A 24,133-nucleotide genomic window follows, 5' to 3' on the forward strand; every position below is an offset into this window, starting at 1 on the left:
GAATCTCAAATCTAGATTCTGATCCTGAACTCTTAACCCAGGCTTCAGTCCTGCCAGATTATCTGTCAGATCAGACATCTCTTTGTGAATATCCCTTAAGCCCTCAGATTCAAGAAGGCTAAAAAAGAATTCATTGTCTTTCTAGCAAAAACCTGCTCTACCCCTGGTCTCCCTTAAAGCATCACCATTCACCCAGTCTCTTGATTTATAAAATTATAAATCCGGTTATTCCTTGTGCTCTCTAGCGCCTGGTCAGTTACTTCCTAAATCCTGTAAATCTAACCCTCTAAGCAACACCTCATGTACAGGACATTCTACTGATCCCACATCTAGATCCATGGTTAGATTTATAACATCTTGCCTAAATATATTTTTTAAAATATTTTAGATGGACACATATCTTTATTTATTTTTATGTGATGCTGAGACTCCAACCCAGTGCCTCATACATGCTAGGCAAGCACTCTACCAAATTCCTAGCCCCTTGCCTAAATAGTTTTTCAGTCTCCTAAATTGACATCTCATTTCTTCTTATCCATCCTTCTCACTGTTGCTATTTATTTCTCTAAACATAGTTTAAAATATCTTATTGCCTTGAAATCATTGATGCCTCAAAATTAATTTGTATCTAATATTCACGTCTTCCACAGTCTGAGCTCAATCTACCTTTCTAGTCTTATAGACAATCTTGTACTTGAACCATGGATTATTCCTCATTCTCTAAATCTTGTGCCCATCACCCAGTTGCTAACCTTTGAATCTTACTCTTAAAAATCTATAAAGACTGTGAGGCCTACCTCAGATCCTCCCAGATGAAATTAACTTCACTCTTGTATAGAATTTACTTTGAACCTCATGTTATATTTTCCTTTTTAAAAGTATTTTTAGTTTTAGATGGACATAATAACTTTATTTTATTATGTAGTGCTGAAGATCGAACCTAATGCCTCACATGTGCTAGGCAAGTGCTCTACCTCTGGGCCACAACCACAGCCTATGCCATATTTTCTTTAATAGTCATGTATGAATTTTTATACTTCCCAGTCTTTAATTTCTTTCAAAGTGAGGGTATTTTTATTTCCCAGTGGTTAGTACAGTGACTTATTTAATAAAAGAAAGAAAAGAAACTTAAAACTCAAATAACTTATAAATAATGAGATTTGATTTAAGGCTATTCATCACATGTTCTCTACCTTTGGTGAGGAGATAGGTTATTCATCATGTGGCTTTATTGAATGCAGTGAATTCCTATGAGTGAATGAAATGGATTAATATAACCTATAATTATTATTAGGAAAAAGAAATGCCACGAGAACATATACTAAATATGGTTTAGCATTCCTGATTTCCTGTATGTGTTGATTTGGGTTTTAAGTAGATGTAATTATTCTTGGCATCCTTTTATGAAAAAGTTCACTCATTAGCTCGTTATAATTAATGTTCATTTATTGTCAAAATTAACCCTTGAATCCATAATTTGGAGACCAGGATGTGGTTAGTCAAAAGTTAAGTACTTCAGCCAGGTGCTGTGGCACCATGGCTGAAATCTCAGTTACATGCCTATAATCCCAGTGACTCAATTGGCTGAGGCAAGAGGTTTGCAAGTTCAAGGCCATCCTCAGCAACTTAGCAAGACCCTGTCTCAAAGTAAAAAGTAAAAATGACTGAGGATGGTGATGTAGCTCAGTGGTAAAACACTCCTGAGTTCAATCCCTCTTGGCCCAACCCCCACCCCCATCCCTCCTTCATCCCCCTGCTTCATCCCCCCACCCCCGCCCCCCCCATAAATTCTTCTATTCATTCCAGGAAGACAGTGAAGAGAACATATTAAAGGATCCTTAAGCTTTTATTTTTTCTGTTTGGTTCCTAACATTTGGTCCACACAAATCCTGCATAGGAGACTAAAAACCAAATATTTGAATGGTGTGTTTCTACCTTTATAAACCTATTTAAATTATTATATTTTTCCCTGGGCCAAGGTTAAAGCAATTAAGTGTAATGTAAGACGGTAAAGCTGGAATATGAATAGCCATGATTCTTTTGTGTTGGGGCAAGGGAGAGGGGTGCTGGGGATCGAACCCAAGGCCTTGCACATTCGAGGACAGTACTGTAGTACTAATCTACACCCCCAGCCCTTCCCCTTGATTCTTCCCCACAGATATTGACCACTGCTTCTTTCATGCAGTGTTTTCATCTTCTGGGAGAGAATTTAGGTAAAGAGAGGAAGACAGGAGAGAAGAGAGAATGCCTTTTCACCCAAAATCCTAAAACACACATTCGTAGTCTTCAGAGTCTCACAAGAATAGGAGTTAGTAATGAGATGCTTATTCATAACTGAGTAATAGAATTAAAACATTTTTTATTTCTTCCTTTTTTCTTTTTTCCAATATTCATGGCTTTTTTTTTTTTTTTTTTTTGTACTGGGAATTGAACTCAGGGCACTCAACCACTTAGCCACATCCCCAGACTTATTTTGTATTTTATTTAGAGACAGGGTCTTGCTGAGTTGCTTAGTGCCTCCCTATTGTTTGAGGCTGGCTTTGAACTTGAGAGTCTCCTGTCTCAGGCTCCTGAGCTGCTGGGATTATAGGCGTGTGCCACCGTGCCCCACAACCCTTTATATTTTTAATTTTGAGACAGGGTCTCACTAGTTGCTCAGGCTTACCTCGAACTTGCGATCCTCCTGCCTCAGTCTCCCACTATTTACTCTTTATTAATAGTAATATCACAATGGATATTATGATAACTGAGTAATTCTTCAGACTTTTTGGTAAGATAATAATGGATCCAGGCACAAGGATACCAGCCAATGAATTATGATATTTCTCACTCTTTCTTGCGCTGAATGACACAGTCCTTGATGTGTCCACTAGAGACCAGTCCCTCTGCTTACTTTCATATCAACTACTTACTGATTTCTAACTAGTTTCATTATAATAAAACATGTTGAAAAGCAATATCAAGAAGTAGAACATTCCCTATGCAATGTTGGCTATGTTAGATTTGTGGTGGCCAAAAAGACTATCTGCCTCCCACCCCCACATGTCATCACGTTTGTTTCCTGCTGTTGGACTCAGTCCTAGATTAGACAACATAGGTGTATTTCCAGTTGACTACATGGAAGAGTCATTTCCTCTAGCCTTCAGACTCATTGATGAGTTACAACAGAGAGAAATATATACCAAGATTGTTGCCAGGTAAATCCTAGAACAGGAAGGGACTTTAAGAGATTATTTAATCCAGCTCACTGCTCTCAGAACTTTAAAACACAATTTTATAGATGGAAGCAGCTGAGGTTAGAGAAGTTAACTAATATGTCCATTGTCATATGGCTCATTAATGTCAGAACAAGGATCAAAATTGTGTAGTACCCTCTCTATCCTCTAACACTATCTTCATGGTTATTATGATAACTGTTTATTATTTATAAGCAACTGGTCATGATCCTACATAACTTTGAAACTAAGAAAACTGGGAAATATTAAAATCATATCAATAGCTCTATCCTCAAAAGTATTAGCTCTACCTTCCCACATGTTTAAGGGAATGAAAAACATCTGGACAATGAAGTGAAGAAATACATTGGAATGCAAGAAATTTGCACTAGCACTCTAGAGCTTGTGGATTTGGGAGCTTTGTTTTTCTTATTATGTAGATGAGTCATCTGAACCAACATACACAGTGAATAAACCAGAAAGAAGGAGAAAGAGTCAAGTGAACCAGGAGAAAAGCATAACCCTTACTACTCATGGACAAGATTTTTGATCCTTTTTGGTCATTATCATTGCAATACTGTTTTTTATGTTGTTTGTTTGTTTGTGGTGCTGGGAATTGAACCCAGGGCCTTGTGCATGCAAGATAAGCACTCTACCAACTAAGCTATATCCCCAGCCCTTATATGGTTTTAATCACTGTATGCTTGGTGTTTTGCAGTCCTTATTTTTGGCTTGCTGTTTTTTTTTTTTTCCATAGGCCTGCATATGTATCCTCCATTTTATTCTTTCATGGGAATATGATATTTCAAGATACTGTTTATTCACTCCCCAATCATTAATTCTTTTCTAGCTGTAATAGAAAACTTTAAGCATCTTGGCAGAAATGTTTTGTTTTTAGTTATTTTCTTTGGGCTGTATTTCTGAAGTGATATTGCCACAGTCAGAAGATGTAACTTATTAAATTAAATATTCTTCTTACATATTTTCAACTTCTCAAAGATTATACTATTTTATTACACCACCAGCACAATCTAAGCACATATTCCCAAAAGCTTCACCAGCATTTGGTTTTATCAATTTCATTTATTTATATTAAAAGATATGAAGTGCTACTTCTTCTTCCTATTGATTGATTGATTGCAGTGCTAGGGATCAAACCCAGGGCCTTTCCACTGAGCTACCCCCCAGTCCCCTTCTTTTTCTTTTTTATTTGTACGACTGATGCATAATTTTAGAAGAATAGTTGGAAATACAAAAAAGATAGAAAAATTCTACCACCTAGAGATAAGTGCAACTTCTATGTGTATTGTTTTGTATAGATAAGGTCTGTGGGTTTTTTGGTTTTGGTTTTGGTACCAGGGATTGAACCTAGGGGCACTTAACCACTGAGCCTCACCCCCAGCTCTTTTTGTATTTTATATAGATACAGGGTTTTACTAAGTTGCTGAGGCTGGCTTTGAACCTGCAATCCTCCTGTGTCAGCCTTCCAAGCCTCTGGTATTACAGGTGTGTGCCAGCATGCCTGGCTAGCTCTGCTTTATCTAAGAGTCCCTAAAGAAGGAAATTTTTATCTCTTAATATTTTGAGAAATGAAGGCTAAATTTCATTTGTACTCCTTGATTCCTATGCTTAGTTCAGTAAAATCCCACTTTTCCCTAATAGCCACCCTTCCTTCCACTCTTGACTTTGGAAGGATAAGAGTCTGAAGGAAGATTAAAGTTAAAAGGCTGAAGGAAGTGGCAGAGAAATGAAAGAGACTATATGAAATAAATGTTGAGAATCAGTTTTAAAGAGAATTTTCTTGAAAATAGTGGCACAGGGGCTGTGGTTGTGGTTCACCAGTAGAGCGCTTGCCTAGCGCCTGCGAGGAGGCCCTGGGTTCGATCCTCAGCACCTCATAAAAATAAATAAAATGAAGGTATTGTGTCCAAGTACAACTAAAAAATAAATATTTCAAAGAAAAGAAAAAAAATAGGGGTACAAAGAGTAGAAATTCCTGCTTTGTTACTTATTTAGGATCTAATATACTTTACACATTTTTTTTCCAGAAGAAAAAATTCCATAGACAACTGGTTAAAAGCTCCAGACTCTTATACTCTTATTGGTATATGTCTGGTGCTTTTGATTTATGGATTCACAGAATATTTAAGGGGCATTCACACTAATGAAAATTACAGTCAGCTGACAGGAAAGAGGACTTGTGGGTTAGGGCAAGGCCAAGCCTTTAGGAAATTCCAGAAAGTCTTAAAATATCTGGCCTTTTCTCTCTCTCTCTCTCTTTTTTTTTTTGGACAGATTATGGTAACTAAGGCTCCCTCAAATGTCTGAGTAAAAAGTGAACTATAAGTCTGTTACAGAAGTATATTTTGGTATTAAAATTCCTAGTGTGCATGGGTGTGCACACAAGTTTTGTTAGTTTGGTTTAGGTTTTTGTTTTGTTTTGTTTTTTTACTTCCTTGAGAAATATTGGAGGAAACCCCTCCTTCTTCCTGCACCCAGATTACCACTTGTAAAATGAGGATTGCAAATTTAATCTTAAACACATTTGAGATCTTATTATTCTTCCTGTTTGAGTGGTCTGGAGGTGAAAAGGTAGTGAAAGTAATGCTCAGTGCTTCACCTAGGTTCTCATTAAAACTGTCTCATGGACTGGGGGTTGTGGCTCAATGGAGGAGCACTTGCCTAGCACATGTGAGGCACTGGGTTTGATCCTCAGTACCACATAAAAGGAAATAAATAAGATTAAAGTATTAAACAAGGGCTGAGGATATAGCTCAGTTGGTAGAGTGCTTGCCTCACATGCACAAAGCCCTGGGTTCAATCCCTGGCACCACACACACACACACACACAAAAGTATTCAGCAACAACAAAAAACCCTGCTCATTCTTTTCTTTAATACTTAAAATAATTCATAGCATTACCACCCTTATGGATCAGGCCTTTTTTTATTTTTATTTTTTTTTTTAGTTGTAGATGGACCCAATGCCTTTATTTAATTTAATTTATTTTTTATGTGATGCTGAGTATTGAACCCAGTGCCTCACATATGCTGGACAAGCACTCCACCACTGAGCCACAACCCCAGCCCTGGATCAGGCATTTAAATTTTTTTTAGTAGTTAGCTCTGTGGTTAAGCACCCCTGGGTTCAATCCCCGCTGCCAAAATAAATAAATAAATAAACAGATAGATAAATAAAATAATAATAATAGATTCAAGGCCCTTATTTAACCCAGACGTTTAAATAAAAAGTTAGCAAAGATGGGAAATTTTGTGCATCTGAAACCAAAGAAAGTTTCTGCCTAGACAGGTATTTGTTCTGATTCTAATTGGGCTTGTTCTCAGTAACACCAGTGCAGGGACTTCATACAAGACAAGAGATGTGTAATGAGAACTGAACCAAACTGAACTCTCTGCAGGTTGCAACATGTAACACATATTCTTGGAATTGTATTTGAATTTTACCTTTGATAGAATGTAAATATTTGTGTTAAGAATGCAGAACCCATTCTCTTTTCATGTTTTTCTTTAAGGATTATTTCCAGGGTTTCTCCCTTTTTTTAGTCCTGAAAATTCTAATTTTTGCAACTTTTCTAAGTGGTTATCTTAAAGTGCAGCAACATTTGGAATAATCAGTGGAATTTATTTGAATGATTTGTTAGTCAGCTTTCTAATATTATATCAAATACCTAAGATAATCAATTTACAAAGAAAAAATATTTAGTTTGGCTCACAGTTTTGAAGTTTCAATTCTGATCAGGCAGATCTATTTCTTTTAGGCCTCTGCTGAGGGGGAGCACGTCATAGAGGAAGTATGTAGTGGAACAAAACCACTCCTTTATAGCTGCGCAGCAAGAGAAAGAAAAGAGAGGCTAGGGTCCCACAATCTCCTCATGGCTGGGAATTAAGGGTGGCAGTGGGGAGAAACCAGGATCCCACAATCTCTTTTGATGGCATCTCCCATGACCTAAAACCTCCCATTAGGCTTCACCTCCCAATTATACTAAGCTGGGGAACTCAAGCCTTCAACACATGGGCCTTTGGAAGACAGTCTAGATCCAAACTATAGCAATGAGCAAATGAGAACTGTTTTGAGAATAAAAACAAAAAATGTGCATGGAGGGTGTTCTACTAGCTCTTCTCGTCACCTTGTTGATAACCTTCCTTTCAAATGGGGGTCTGCATACCAAATCAGAGTGTACTGAGCCCTGTAAGTCACATGGATGTTGTTAATGTTGGTGAAGCTGAACTATGTATGGTGTGGCAAGATCAGGGTTGGTAGAGCTTATTTTGGGTTTTGTTAAAAATAGATCCAAGCTGGGCATGGTGACATAATCCCAACATGTCTATAATCCCAGCAGTTTGGAAGGCTGAGGCAAGAGGATTGCAAGTTCAAAACCAGCTTCAGCAATTAAGCAAGGCTCTAAGCAACTTAACAAGACCCTATCTCAAAATAAAAAATAGAAAGGGCTGGGGTGTGGCTCAGTGGTTAAGCAATCCCTGCTACCAAAAAACAATAAGAGTAGATTCATTCTGGGCATGGTGGCACACCTGTAATAACCAGATACTTGGGAAACTGAAGCAGGAGGGTCACAAGTTTGAGGCCAGCCTAGGCAACTTAGCAAGACCCTGTCTAAAAAAATAAGACTGAGGATATAACTCAGTGGTAGAGTGCCCCTGGATTCAATCCCCAGTACCACCAAAAAGAAAAAGAATTACTAGTATAATTAGCAAAGTTGATTGAAGATAAATGTATACTGAATTCGTAAGAAACTATTCCTAATTGGTGTTGTACAAATTAATCCCTGGCTCCGATTTATTTATTTATTTATTTATTTATTTAGTTAGTTAGTTAGTTAGTTAGTTGTAGATGGACACAATGCCTTTATTTTATTTATTTATTTATTTATTGTTATGTTGTGCTGAGGATTGAACCCAGTGCCTCACTTGTGCTAGGCAAGTGCTCTGCCACTGAGCCACAACTCCAGCTCCCTAGCTCTGGTTTCTGAAATACATGCTTTCTATCTTTGAGGAGAAGGAGAATGGTTAAAAAAAAAATTATAGAAGTGATAGTAAATCTTCTTGATCTTTACCATTAAATTGATTAGTCTGTTGAATTTAAAGATTTAATGACTTCTGTTAATGTTGAATTCAAAAGGTGCTCAATATTTTATCTCCTGTCATACTGACTTTCAACTGTCTTTCCTATTTCAGGTTATCTAGAAATAAACTGAGATTTGAATGATAGGATCAGGTTGAAGGCTGTCATTCAAACTAAATAAACATACTCCCTATGGGAATATTCTATGACACTAAGTGACTTTCTCTTGAGTTATATTTCCAGTCCTGAAAATTATAATTTTAGTTAGAGATCTACTCAAGATATGAGAGTTATAATATATGGATTTTCAGGAGTCACAAAATACTTCATTCAACAATATGTACCATCCTCTTCTATAAATTCTGGAAATATATGGATGAAAAAGCATAGACTCGGGCTGGGGTTGTGGCTCAGTGGTAGAGCACTCGCCTAGCATGCACGAGGCCCTGGGTTCGATCCTCAACACCACATAAAAATAAATAAATAAACAAAATAAAGGTATTGTGTCTAACCAAAAAATAAAATAATAAAATAAAAAAAGCACAGACTCTATCCTTAGTGAGTTTACAGGCCCATAGGACAGTAACACAACATCATGTACAGAAGTGTGACCAGACACCTTGAGAATACAGAAAGGACTACCACATTTATGTGGAAGAGATAGGTCAGACTTCATTTGCTTACACTGAATCTTAAAGGAACAGGCATTTGCTAGATAACAGGATAAATTTGTAATCTGGGTGGAGGGAACCTCTTCTACAATGTCTTGGTCCTCAGAGAAGTTTGCTTTTCTTGGAGGAAAAAAGATGAGAAAGATAACACCCAGAGAAAAGGCTGAGTAGGTAGGGACCAGATCTAGAACAGGTATTCTATAGCACAGTAAGCACTTAGAGTTGAATTCAAGGAGTAATTGGGAATTCTGAAAGAATTTTGAACAGAGGAGTACAATAGATTATATTTGGGATGGATTATTTTGTATTATGTGGTTGGGATAATGGCAATTAATAGAGACTGGATTGGAAGGTGAAAAAGAACCAATAAAGAAGGTAATGCGCCAGGTGTGGTGGTGCATGCTGGTCATCCCAGTGGCTTGGGAGGCTGAGGCAGGAGGAATGTGAGTTCAAAAAGCCAGTAATTTAGCAAGGCCCTAAGCAACTCAGTGAGACCCTGTCTCTAAAAGGGCTGGGGATGTGACTCAGTGGTTAAGCCCCCCTGGGATCAATCCCTGGTACAAACTAATAATAATAATAATAAGGTAATCCAGTAGTCCAGGGGAAAGTTGATGAAGACATGACCAAGACCGAAGCAGCAGGGGTAAAGTGAGCAGGAGACAGGAAATAGTAGATGCTGCCATGAGGCCTTGGCAGTCTGGAGGGATATGTCACTGTTATCTGGGACATGAGGATTTCCCTTCAATGACTATTTAAATTACATTGCTTGCTGGTGTAACTGATTAGGCAGTAATCCTTAGCAGAAAGCATTACCTATTTAGAATTACTCTTTTTTTTTAACTCTAAGCACTTATGAAATGTAGAGCTTGATATTTATAATATTTTTTACAAATCTGTGGAATGGGGCTGGGGATGTAGCTCTGTGGTAGAGCACTTGCCTGACATGCATGAGGCCCCCTGGATTCCATTCCCAGCACTGAAGAAGAAAAAATCTATAGAATGTGAAAAAATATATAAAATCTAATCTCTTACGGATTATATTAATAAAAAAAGACTTAAATATTTCATGAAGATATCCCATCTTCTATTCAAAGTGTATTTGTTTTCTATACAGATTCTTTGGGCCCAAAGCCGAAATACAGGTGGAAGGAGGATCTCTGAAAACAGCTATTCTTTGGATGACTTGGAAATAGGTCCAGGTAAGCAGAGTTACTTATGTGTGATATCTTTTAGAGAGCATTTATTAAAAGTAATGACTTTTGGACTCAAGGCCAATGCTTCTAGAAGAAGAATAACACAAATTAAAAGGAATTCTGTCAGGTACATTCGCGAATCTCATTGCTCTCTAAAGCTTTTCTCAGCAAAAGATACAATAAGAGAGGTAAATAGAGAGCCTACAACCTGGGAACAAATCTTTACTCCTCACACTTCAGATAGAGCCCTAATATCCAGAGTATACAAAGAGCTCAAAAAATTAGACAATAAGAGAACAAACAACCCAATCAACAATGGGCCAAGGACCTGAACAGACACTTCTCAGAGGAGGACATACAGTCAATCAACAAGTACATGAAAAAATGCTCACCATCTCTAGCAGTCAGAGAAATGCAAATCAAAACCACCCTAAGATACCATCTCACTCCAGTTAGATTGGCAGCCATTATGAAGTCAAACAACAACAAGTGCTGGCGAGGATGTGGGGAAAAGGGTACACTTGTACATTGCTGGTGGGACTGCAAATTGGTGCAGCCAATTTGGAAAGCAGTATGGAGATTTCTTGGAAAGCTGGGAATGGAGCCACCATTTGACCCAGCTATTCCCCTTCTCGGTCTATTCCCTAAAGACCTAAAAAGAGCATGCTACAGGGACACTGCTACATCGATGTTCATAGCAGCACAATTCACAATAGCTAGACTGTGGAACCAACCTAGATGCCCTTCAATGGATGAATGGATAAAAAAAATGTGGCATTTATACACAATGGAGTATTACTCTGCATTAAAAAATGACAAAATCATAGAATTTACAGGGAAATGGATGGCATTAGAGCAGATTATGCTAAGTGAAGCTAGCCAATCCCTAAAAAACAAATGTCAAATGTCTTCTTTGATATAAGGAGAGTAGCTAAGAACAGAGTAGGGTCGAAGAGCATGAGAAGAAGATTAACATTAAACAGGGATGAGAGGTGGGAGGGAAAGGGAGAGAGAAGGGAAAATGCATGGAAATGGAAGGAGACCCTCAGAGGTATACAAAAGTACATACAAGAGGAAGTGAGGGGAAGGGGAAAAATAATACAAGGGGGACAAACGAATGTCAGTAAAGGGGGCAGAGAGAGAAGAGGGGAGGGGAGGGGAGGGGAGGGGAGGGGAGGGGAGCGGAGGGGGGATAGTAGAGGATAGGAAAGACAGCAGAATACAACAGACACTAGTATGGCAATATGTAAATCAATGGATGTGTAACTGATGTGATTCTGCAATCTGTATATGGGGTAAAAATGGGAGCTCATAACCCACTTGAATCAAATTGTGAAATATGATATATCAAGAACTATGTAATGTTTTGAACAGCCAACAATAAAAAAAATAAATAAATAAACATGGATTCATATAAATGTCTAAAAAAAAAAAAAAAAAAAAAAATAAAGCTTTTCCTGTGCGAGTGTTTTTTGTTGTTGTTGTTGTTTTGTTTAGTGGTACTGGGGATTGAACCCAGGGGTGCCTTACACTGAGCCACATCCCCAGCCCTTTTTATTTTTATTTTGAGACAGGATCTCACTAAATTGCTTAAGACTTACCTAAATTGCTTCAGGACTCACTAAGTTGCTGAGGTTGGTCTTGAACTCTTGGTCCTCCTGCCTCAGCCTCCCAAGTCACTGGGATTACAGGAGTGTGCTACTGCACCTGGCAGCTTTTTGTGTTGTTGTTGTTTTTTTTTTTTTTTTTTTTTTTTTTTTTGTGGTGATACTAGGGATTGAACTCAGGGACACTTGACCACTGAGCCACATCCCCAGCCCTTTTCTGTATTTTATTTAGAGACAGGGTCTCACTGAGTTGCTTAGCCGCTGGCTTTGAAATCTTGCCATTCTCCTGTCTCAGTCTCCTGAGCTGCTAGGTTTATAGGTGTGTGCCACCACGTCCACACTTATCTTATGTTTTTAATCTATCCTTGTCACAATGTGAGAACCAAAGGATGCCTTTGAGAAATTACAAGTAAAATGCTATTGACACTTTGGCTCCACAGTTGTCTGGGGCTTGAGGGCTTCAATAGATAGGCTGTATCACTTATAATCAAGATTGGTGATCCTGGGGCTGGAGATGTAGCTTAGTGGTAGAATATATGCTTAGCATAAGCAAGGCCCTAAATTTGATCCCTAGTACCTTTCTACCCACCAAAAAAGAGGATTGGTTTTCCTATGTTACTGGTGATAATATAATACGTTGGAATTATTATGGTGCAGTTATCATGTTGGGGGAAGGGTATAAGCATCTCACAAAAGAAATTAATAAGCACAAGAAAATCATCAAACTTCTGGTAGTCAAAGATATACAAATTAAAAGAGCATTGAGAGCTGGATGTTGTGGCTCAGTGGTAGATTGCTCGACTGGCATGCCTGAGGCACTGGGTTCAATCCTCAGCACCACATAAAAATAAATAAAGTAAATGCACTGTGTCCATCTACAACTAAAGAAGAAAAAAAAATTTAAAAAAAGAGAGCATTGAGATCTTCTATTTTTCCATATGTCAAATTAGCTAGAATTTTAAAATATACCATGCTTAATTATGGTAAAGCTTCTCCTCTTAGTGTTAAGAAAGTGAATGAATATTATAAATAACAGATATGTTTCTGATTTTCTTCTTTGTCCTTTTAAATTTTTTTTTAAGTTGTACATTTATACTTTATTTACTTTTATGTGGTCCTGAGGAGTGAACCCAGTCGCTCACATGTGCCAGGCAAGCGCTCTACCACTGAGCTACAACCTCAGCCCTTGTCGTTTTTAATAGAAGAAATTGACCATTAGATTTCAGTAGCCCAAATGTAAAATTAGTAAACCACTGGAATCACATGTTATCACCTAACAAAGCCTGTTGTTTGCGTGCTTCCAGGTCAGTTGTCATCCTCTGCATTCAACTCAGAGAAAAATGAAAGTAAGCGAAACCTGGAACTCCCACGCCTCTCAGAAACCTCCATAAAGGATCGAATGGCCAAGTACCAGGCGGCTGTGTCCAAACAAAGTAGTTCAACCAACTATACAGTATGTGTTCTGAATCCCTCCTTCACTCGCTCCCCCAGCCTGTCGTCACTGAACACAGGAACTAGGAAGTGTCTCCCAACCCTTAGGCCCTGTCTCTTTCTCTGCCGCTAGTCAGTCTCTCTTCACATAAATCCTACCCTCACTTCATTTGTAGTCTTTACTGTGTTCTAATCCTGACTTCATTCTTCTAGCTCTTTCACATTCATATTTTTTTGTATGATGTTACCAGTCAGTAATGTCACAGAGTTTTCCTCATTCTCTTAATGAATGTTTTCATTGTCATTGCCAAGAGGTATAGTTTTATTCGTTTTAACAATAATATTTAGAGTTGTTTTTTCTTAGTTGTTGATAAACCTTTATTTTATTTATTTATACGTGAGAATCGAACCCAGTGCCTCACATGCCAGGCAAGTGCACTACTGCTGAGCCACAACGCCAGCCCTAGAGTTGGTTTGTTTTTGATAGGAGGTTTCATTGTATTCCTCAGGCTGGACTTGCACTCTGGACTCAAGTGACCCTCCTGCCTCAGGCCTTCTGAGTAGCTGAGACAATAAGCATATACTACTATGCCTGGCTAACAGAAAAGATTTTACTTAATTTAATTAATTTATTTATTTGCATTGCCTGGGCCTGGCACATGTTAGGCAAGTGGTCAGACATTGAGCTACATCTCTAACCTTTATTTATTTTTTTTTAATATTTAGCTGTAGTTGGACACAATACTTTTATTTATTTATTTTTATGTGGTGCTGAGGATCAAATCCAGGCCCTCGCACATATGAGGAGAGTGCTCTACCACTGAGCCACAACCCCAGCCCCCTTATTTTGGTTTTTGAGGAAAGAAGAGATAATATTAAAGAGAAATAGCAGTGGCCGGGCACGATGGCACATGCCTATAATCCCAGCAGCTTGGGAGGCTGAGGCAGGAGGATCGTGAGTTCAAAACCAGCCTCAACAAAAGCAAGGCACTAAGCAACTCAATGAGACCCTGTCTCTAAATAAAATACAAAATAGGGCTGGGGATGTGGCTTAGTGGTTGAGTGCTCCTGAGCTCCATTCCCAGTACTAAAAAAAAAGAAAAGAAATATCAGTATTCAACATGAATGTAGATGTTTTATAATTTTTTATTTATGTAAGTCACACAACAAAATCATCATTTTATTATTATTATATTATTATTAACTAGGGATTGATCCCAGTTCTGCTTAACTACTGAGCAACATCCCCAATCCTTTTTTTCATTTTTTTGAGACAGTGTCTCACTAAGTTGCTTAGGGCCTTTCTAAGTTGCTAAGGCTAGCTTTGAACCCTCCTGCCTCAGCTTCCAAGCCTCTGGGATTACAGGCATGGGCCACCTCACCCAGCTAAAATCACCATTTTAAAGTATATATTTTAGCTGGGGGTGGGTGGCGCATGCCTGTAATCCCAGCAGTTTGGGAGGCTGAGGCAGGAGGATCACAGGTTCAAAGCCAGCCTCAGCAACTTAGAGAGGCTATAAGCAACCTAGTAAGACCCTGTCTCAAGATAAAAAATAAGAAAGGGCTGGGGATGTGGCTCAGTAGTTGAGTGCCCTTGGGTCCAATCCCTGGTACAAAACAAAACAACATAAAAGAATAAAGTATACATTTAAGTAATTTTTTTATTTATAAGGTTGTAAAATTATCACTACTGTCTAATTTCAGAATATTTTTGTCATTCCCTAAAGAAACCTTGTACTTTGTAGTTAATCCAAACCCCACCCCCAGTGCCCTAGCAACCACTAATCTACTTTTTGTCTTTATGAAACAGCCTATTCTAAACATTCCATAAAAATGAATCATACAGGGCTGGGATTGTGGCTCAGTGGTAGAGTGCTTGCCTAGCAAGTATGAGGCCTTGGGTTCAATTCTCAGCACTGAATATAAATAAATTAAATAAAGGTCTATTGACAACTAAAAGAAATATTTAAAAAGAAAAAAATTAAAAGAATTATAGAATATATGGTTCACTTAATCTTTTTTTTTTTAGTTGTAGATGGACACTATACCTTTATTGTGTTTATTTATTTTTATGTGGTGCTGAGGATCAAACCCAGTGCCTCACACAAATGAGGCAAGCACTGTACCACTGAGCCACAAGTCCAGCCCCAGTCCACTTAGTCTTTAATCCTTATGATGTAATGATTTCCTACAGAAGTAGAGTAGTGTATTTTAAAAAGGGGAGAAATGACAGGAAAGATGACATCCTTAAAAAGCACAAAAATTTGATATTCCAGAGAGAATGAATGATCTTTTATTTTACATTTTCCTATGCTTAACTGGCAAATTGACACCACATAAGGGCTTAACTGAAATTGTTATTTTATTTTATTTTTTGTAAAGTAGTACTAGGGATTGATCCTTGGAGAACTTTATTCCTGAACCTTTTTATTTTTTATTTTGAGACAGGGTCTCTCTGTGTCGCTGAAGTTGACCTTAACTTGCAATTCTCCTGCCTTAGCCTGCTCCTGAGTAGCTGGGGTTATAGTCACCCACCACCATGCCTGACTAACGTTACTTTTTATATCCCATATGTTCATATGTACCCACACCTACACATAGGTATAAACACATCCATATTATTCTTTTTTCTTCTTTAATTTTTTAAACATAAATGTTTTTCTTTCAGATTTTTCTCCTTCTAAAATTTGAAATTACAAACCATTCATCTATTGATGTCCAAATTTCTTAACAAACTCTGAGTAAATCAGTCATACTCACTTTCCCTTCATATTTTACATAATATCTATTCCAGGAGTTCAGTTTTCTTTTCCCCCTAATAATTAACTGTGTATTTCCAGTAGTATTGGTGGACTAATTCTCTGAGCAATGAATAATTTCATCTCAACTTCTTGCAGAAATTTTAATAAGAAGTAATGTGGAATTCCATGCTCATTATTCATAGACAGTGTGAATAATAAAGCAAATTTAGATGTCACTTAGAAGATAGATCAGGAGGTAGAGCAAATAGGTGATCTGGGAAGCTTACTTTGCTCCTTTAGAGGAGGTTGCTTCTTCTCTGTGTCCTCTTGCTGCAAACATTCCATCTAATCGATTCCATAAGTGAGAAAACCTGTTCAGTGACTTTTTTCCCCCCCCTCTTAATAGCGTTTTTACATTACAGTTTTCCTTCTCTAGAGATTTTAAGAGTTGGGAAGTCTTTAGATTTTTTTTTTTTTTCTGTATATAATGAGATTGAACCAGGGGTGCTTTACCACTGAGCTACAAAACCAGCCCTTTTTTATTTTGAGATAGGGTCTTGATAAATTGTGGAGGCTGGCCTCAAACTTATAATCCTCCTACCTCAGCCTCCCAAGTAACTGGGATTACAGGTGTGAGCCACCATGGCTGGCTCTAGGAGTTCTTGTGAGAAGTACATTTTATCTTGTCCCAAAAGAATTTCTCAGGCCCCTCACAGAATATGGTTGTTACAAGGCCCATCTTCTCTGGCAGTAGCTGTGGAGGTATGGTTTTGAGATGGGGTCAGAAGTAAATAGGGTTGTCATGTTTTGTCTTCACCTCAAGAGCAGTGTGTCTTAATCTGGAATTCCAGACCTGAGTAAATCAGTCATACTCACTTTCCCTTCATTAGCTCTGGGTCCAAAAATTGCTATTTCTTCCCATGCTTAAAGAATCACAGAGGGCAGAAAGGTACTAGATTACTAAATTACTAGCAGACTAACAGTAGGAGATGTCTACATTCATCTGTCTCTGTGTTGATTTTAGATACAGCAGGTAATATTCTCAGAATATTAAAATGAACTTACCTGCTGGATCTAGTAGAAAGGAAAAAACATGATTGTGTTTATTTCTTATGATTGTGTTAATGCATGCTTTTTTATTTTGAGGCTTTGATATGAGAAATAGAATAAGGTATGTCTTATATGAATTTTTTATGATAAACATGTTTTTGAAAGTCCCACAGAAAAAGGTTGTTTTATGTTATCATTAAATATAATTTCAGTTTTTATATGTGTACATCATCCCTGTCTCTTTCCAGGCCGGGCATTTATATATATGGTCAGTATATTTTCTTAATTATTGGCACTTGGCATCTCCTTTCCCCTGCTCCAGAATGGTCCTTTCTGATAAAACTCACAAGCTTTGCATTTCCACAAGCTCTGCTGCTAGACGAGTGAATCACAAGAACATTATGTGCTGGGGTGGTTTGTGTGTGTCCATGTCCGTGTGTCTGTATTCTAATGAGTGTGCAGTTTGAGACTAGCATACAAATATTTAACTCTGAGGTATGTGTCCACACAGCTGCTTTTGTCATTTCACTAGTCAATGGGTTTTGCTTGTGAGAATTACGGGGTTGATTTGACTTGAAGCCTCTAAGAAGAATTTTTTAACATTCCAAGTTTATTTGAAAGATGTGCGATGAAGAGAGTGGAATGGCAAGAATTTTTCTTTAAAAATTCACAAGTTATTTTTATTTTATAGAATGAGTTGAAAACCAGTGGTGGTGAAATCAAAACTCATAAATTGGAACAAAAGGAGAATGTGCCCCCAGGTCCTGAGGTCTGCGTCTCCCATCAGGAGGGAGAAAAGGTGGGTTGAACAGTCTGATGTCCAGTTGCCAGGGGAGCATGTGTTCTGAATTAGATGCTTAAAATTAGAAACAACTCTAACTGTAGGCTGTAGAGTGTCTGGGAATTTGGTAGCAGCTGCCAGGACAGATTGTCATTTTTGCAGGCCACACAATTTCAGCAACTTATAGCTGACCAAATAATGAGCCTTCACTGGAAAATTCTTTTGCTCAGCAAATGCTCAGAGGGCATAGAACTAAAGTGATTTTTAAAACTCTGTTGGATTTAAAATGCTTGTATATTCTTAATTTAACTTCATACTTAACACATTTTTGGTAAGATTTCTTTTTTCTTTTAAAAATTTATTGGTTTATAATTTTTTTGTTGGTGTTTTGGGGGTATTTTTTGAAATATGCTATGTTGCCTATGTTGATCTCTAGCTCCTTCCTCCAAGCAAGTCTCTCTCAGCCTCCTAAATAACTGGAACTGCAGCTGCATACCACCCCACTAACTTGTTTAACACACTTTATTCAAGAAAATACTATATTTTCTCCCAGGGTATTTTTGGTTTTTGGTTTTTGCAGTGCTTGGTATCAAGATCTTGCACACAGTAGGCAAGAACCCTACCATTGAGCTACATCCCAGCCCTAACTCAAAGTACTTTGAAAGCTAGTCACTATTCTAAGTATAGGAAAATACTGAGTTTAAAAACTAAAGACAAACTATGTGGCCTTTATATGCAGGGAAACTAACAGAATGAGTGGGGGAGGTAACAAGTTGGCTACTGTAAAACAAATGTGATTGGTGCTATGAGAGAGTGTATAGGGCCATGCAAGCTCAGATGAAGGATACTTAACCTGAGTTCCTCAAGAAGGTTATATGTGAGCCAAATCTTGAAGAATATGCTGACATAGGCCAAGTGCATAAGGGAAAAGTAGAGTAAGAAAGGGAAGGGAAGGCAGACAACAGATTTGGAAAACAGAGATCCTAGCTTGCTTAGGAGTTGTAGTTTAGTTGTCTTGACTTGAGCAATGTACATATAGGCAGGGGTAAGAGACAGATGGAGGACCAGGGAATGGTCTGGAAAAGCTTTATATGTCACCATTAAAGGTTTGGATTTGGCCAGGCACAGTAGTGCATGCCTGTAATCCCAGCAGTTTAGGAGGGTGAGTCAGGAGGACCATGAGTTCAAAGCCAGCCTTAGCAACTTAGCAAGGCCCTAAGCAACTCAGTGAGACCCTGTCTCAATAAAATACAAAAAAGGGTTGGGGATATGGCTCAGTAGTTAAGTGCCCCAGGTTCAATCCCCAGTACCAAAAAAAAAAGTCTTGATTTGGATGCAAACTGGGAGTGGTAGAACATGCCTGAATTCTCAGTTACTCAGGAGGTTGAGGCAGGAAGATGGCAAATTTGAGGCCAGTCTGGGCAATTTAGCAAGACTATCTCAAAATAAAGCAAAAAAAAAAGGGGGGGCTGGGGAAGTGACTCAGTGGTAGGGCACTTGCCTAGCATACATGAGGCCCTGGGTTCAACTCCAAGAATCTCACACACACAAACACACACACACACACACACACACACACACACACACGACATGAAGTTTGAATATAATCAGGTAGCAACAGAAAGCCACTAAAAGACTTTAAGCAAACCATATTTGTATTTTATGTCCTAATTATTAGATGAATGGCTTAGTTGCAGTAGGTAACAATATTTATGCCAGATGAGTTTATCATATTTTTTTCCAAATCATTATCCAGTCCGGCGCCATGTGCATGCCTATAATCCCAGAGGCTCAGGAGGCTGAGACAGGAAGAGCTCGAGTTCAAAGCCAGCCTCAGCAAATTAGCGAGGCTAAGCAACTCAGCGAGATCCTGACTCTAAATAAAATATTTTAAAAAGGGCTAGGGATGTGGCTCAGTGATTAAGCACTTCTGGGTTCAATCCCTGGTACCAAGAAAAAAAAAAAAGTATGGTTTATTGACAGAACACTCATAAGAACTTGTAAGGTACATTACACACTTAGATCAAAGTAGGCACCCAGAAAAATGATCTTAGATTAATGACTACAAAATTCAATTCACAGCATAGAACAGAAAAGAAAATATAAATTTTTAATTATTTTCTTATTAAAAAATACACAAGTGTATGTTGAAGTAATAAGACAAAATACTTGATATTCATGTGTTACATGGTTATAAATTATAAAGTTGTCAAATAAATTGTGTACATCCTTACAACAGTGTGCTAAGGTATTAGTGTAGAGGTCACATGTCTGTGTCTTGTATCAAATGAGTTCTCTCCTTAAACTGCCTGGTTTTCCCATATTTTAAATAGGTGATTATTTCTTAAGAACCTCAAGTAAGTATACTTGGAATTTTCCTTACACTCTATAAAAAAGAACATTTAAGAGAAAAATATTCCAGCATTGAGATTCCTTCATTTTTACCCCAGGAGCATAGTTTGGAAAATAATGCTTGGGTTGTCCTTGTATGTGATGTTGTGCTTCCTTCTTGATTGTCTTCATGCTGATTTGAAACTGGAACTCTGGGTTGAACTGGAGGATCAGAACATTTTAATTATAGCCTGAGAGGGCATTAGTGCAGCTGAATCACAAATCGGGGAGTAGGTGGGAAAGAAAGAGGATAAAGACAGCAGATATTCTTCAAGTATTTACTGCAGGTTTATAAGCTATTGGCTGCTGTTAAGTCAGCAAAAAAATTTCAGAGCCACAGCTATCCTTTTGGCTGCATGCCTAGTTTTTGTTAACTAGTACCTAAAGCCTATTTGAACTTTGGCTTGCTCCAAAAGAACATTAATGCTAGGGTGAACTTTCTTGAAATGGAATATTTTGTCAAGATATTTTTCTTCCCTTTCTCCTTTTGCAAATGAATTTGTGCTTTCCTATAATGAAATGTTTGAACAAAATCTCATGTGCTTCTGCCTGGAAGTTCCTGCAGTGAAGTCATCTGGTTGGCCATGTGCAATGATGTCATTCTTGGCACTAGGTATACCCCACAGGTTCAAGGTGACCAAATTAGAGGTGAAAGAAAAACATCCTAGAATGGATGAACCTACTAAGCAAGAGTTGAGGAGTGTTTTATAGCCATTGCACAGCTTTCAAAAAACTATTTCATATCATTAAATGAAATAATGTATGTAAAGTGATCAGTCCAATACCTGGTACAGAGTAAACACTCAGTAAATGTCAGCTGTTATGCTGGTTTGTTTTATGCCTTGTCAAAATTCTTGTAATGAAATGAGAGTAGAAAAAACAACTCTGCTGGGGCTGGGGTTGTGGCTCAGCAGTAGAGCGCTTGCCTAGCATGTGCGGGGCCCTGGGTTCGATCCTCAGTACCACATAAAAATAAATAAATAAAATAAAGGTATTATGTCCAACTATAACTAAAAAATAAACATTAAAAAACAATACCAATGGGCTGGGGTTGTGGCTCAGTGATAGAGTGCTCACCAATCACACGTGAGGCACTGGGTTCAAAACTCACCACCACATAAAAATGAAATAAAGCTATTGTGTCCACCTACAACTAAAAAAATAAATATTTTTTTTTAAAAACCCTGCTGATGTTCAAGTATAGGTCCGCCAATAACTTAATCTCCATTGTAAATTTATTCAGTACTTTAGAAATCCTGATATAAACACTTAGTATTACCCATAAAATCCAACATCTGAATGAATCAATATTACCTGAAGAGTGTACATTGGCTCACCTGTTGACCCTTCATGATTTGGGATGTGGAAGGGATCCTGGAAAGGCCTAGGGGCCAGTAAAAATCAGGGAGAGACTAGTAGAGAGTACTTTTATTTAAATTTGATCTGAGGAAAAGATATACACCTGATACATAAGAATCTGCCATTTTGTTAAACACTGCCATTTTGAGACTGGGCTTTTTAAATGCCTTTTTAAGGAAACTAACTGAAAATAATAATAGACGTTAATTTTGGGTAAATTTGTTTTTTAGTTATCAAAAGTTCTTCAGTTATGGGCAAGTTTTTTTCAGTGGAATGCATTTGGTTGAGAATTGGCAATTAGGAAAATAAAAGAACAAGAATGGTTCCTAGCAGGGCATGGTGGTCCACACCTGTAATTCCAGTGACTCAGGAGGCTGAGGCAGGATTTCAAGTTCCAGGCCTCACTAAGTTACTGAACTTAATGAGACCCTGTCTCAAAATAAATAAATAAAAAAGGATGGAGATGTAGCTCAGTGGTTAAGCCCCTCAGATTTCAATAACTAAGTACAAAAAAAAAAAAAAAAGTTCTCATATTTAAATACTTTATCTTGCCTAGATTGTATTAGGTTATATAGAGAAGAGCTTTGCTTTCCTTGACATAGGAGTTTTTGTTTTGCTTGTTTTTTGAGAGTGGAATGATGTGGTTTAGAAGTTCTTTTATAAAGGGAGATGAGGCACACTTTTGGCAGTTGAGTGCAGTCTGTTTCTCGAGTTACTCTGTAATTGAGAGGCATGTTAATATCCTCATAAAAGACATTTTGCTGCCTCTTGTTTAAATGCTCAGCTGTTTTGGTGCCCGTTATTTCCCCAGGCAGCCAGTGACTGACTGGAGTCAGCAGGTTTTTATGGCATTAACAGCAGTTTGCTCTTTTATTTTTAATGTGATTCTTAATCCCTCTTCCCACTTTTTTTGTAGGCTTCTACAACTGAGAATAGCCTGACAGTCCATTCCACCCCTGCCGAAGATGACTCTCGTAAACATTTGCCTTTAGCTCTCGAAGGTAAGTTCTTACTTCTCCACACATATTTGGTTCAGAGGTGTCCCCATTACTGTTAATGTTGAGAAAGTAATGTACTAAATCCAACAATTTAGCCGATGAAATCTTCCACTTGGTTTTAAGGACTGGTGCTGGGCTGGAGATGTAGCTCAGTGGCAGAACACTTTCTTAGCATGCATGAAGCCCTGGGTTTAATCCCCAGCTTGGGGAATGGTGCTTGGATACACTTAACACATTTCATGGCTTAGAGAGCAGTTGAATTCAATTAAATATGGTTATTTTGAAACAAATACCTTTGATACTTCGCTCACTAAACTTATCCTATCTTTTATACTAAACCCTTTCAGGCTTAAAGCTGTGTAAACTAATTTTTAAGTTTTATTTTAATAGAGGTGTGTCCAAGAAGGATTTTATTTACTTATAGGGATAAAAATTGGTAGTTGAGTTACCTCTTTAGTCTATAGGGTTTTTTGTTTGTTTGTTTTGTTTTGTTAGTTTTAGGTGGACACAATATCTTTATTTTACATTTATGTGGTGCTGAGGATTGAACCCAGTGCCTCATGCATGGTAGGCGAGCCCCCTACCACTGAGCCACAATCCCAGCCCCATAGGCTGTAGAGGTTTTAATGCTGGTGCTAAAGTTTGTCATCATAACATCTTGTTTTGGACTTGTTTTAAGCCTAGCTTATCCCAAAGACAAAAATGTTTGGACTTTTAACTTTATTATGCCCACTTTTGATTCTTATTTTTAACATGTCATTTAAAAATACATGTGGATCTTAAGACAGAGTCTTGCAAGGTTGCTTAGGGCCTCACTGAATTGCCAAGGCTGTCCTTGAACTTACAATCCTCTTACCTCAGTCTCTCAAGTTGCTTGGATTCCAGGTATGTGCTACTGCACCTGGCAAAAAAGGACTTCAGTGAAAAAATAAAGTAGAAATATGAGCTAAACAGATCTTTAGTAAACCCTACCTTAATATTTCAGAGAAAAACTTAACTGATTGAATCCAGGAACATTCCTTTTGCAATTATTTTGCTTGGACTAGAAATATTTCTGACTAGGTTGGCAAAACTTTTTTTGAAAAATAAGCTGTAATCTTTTAGTACTTTGTTGACTCAACACTAGATTTTTAAGGAATTTTAAAATTTATTATTATTCCTTAGTAATGGTATCAATGGCTTTTCTATGCCTCTTCTGAGTTCATGGGATGTACTGGCAGGAAATCCGCTTATGCAGTTGACACTTCAGTGATTATGAAAAAACTTTATGGAGCCCTCTTCTCAATTTTTATTCATAGATATATGCTATAAGACCAACCAAGGAGAAAATGTGAGATTATGTGCACAACACACATGAGCACACATGTGGTATGATATTTTTGCCCTTGTGTTCCCTCAGTTTCCCAGCTCTAGTTGGAGCACTCAAGAAGTTATTGGGAGTACCAACAACCAAAAAGTCAGCAAAGTCTATAAGTGTCCTTAAGAAACATGAATACTGCTGGGCAGCAATTTTTTTTATACAGGGTTGTTTTGATTCCCACTTTTTGTGGAACAGGGTGAGAAAGTTTGCTGATGACTCGATTTGTTAAGAGGACC

General features: G+C 37.8%; 1 protein-coding gene across 3 annotated transcripts in view; it reads left to right on the top strand.

Annotated features, from left to right (window-relative positions):
- The window catches only part of Lima1 (LIM domain and actin binding 1), a 95,599-nt gene that overhangs the window by 58,446 nt on the left and 13,020 nt on the right, over positions 1-24,133 (top strand). For all 3 annotated transcript variants that reach the window (XM_071609852.1, XM_027950061.3, XM_027950059.3), the window contains 4 exons: positions 10,101-10,185; positions 13,091-13,239; positions 17,700-17,807; positions 22,456-22,540. In XM_071609852.1, the coding sequence (XP_071465953.1) occupies positions 10,101-10,185; positions 13,091-13,239; positions 17,700-17,807; positions 22,456-22,540 (427 nt within the window). The remainder of the gene's footprint in view (positions 1-10,100; positions 10,186-13,090; positions 13,240-17,699; positions 17,808-22,455; positions 22,541-24,133) is intronic.

Source organism: Marmota flaviventris, chromosome 3, assembly GCF_047511675.1.
Source record: "Marmota flaviventris isolate mMarFla1 chromosome 3, mMarFla1.hap1, whole genome shotgun sequence".
Lineage (NCBI taxonomy): Eukaryota > Metazoa > Chordata > Mammalia > Rodentia > Sciuridae > Marmota > Marmota flaviventris.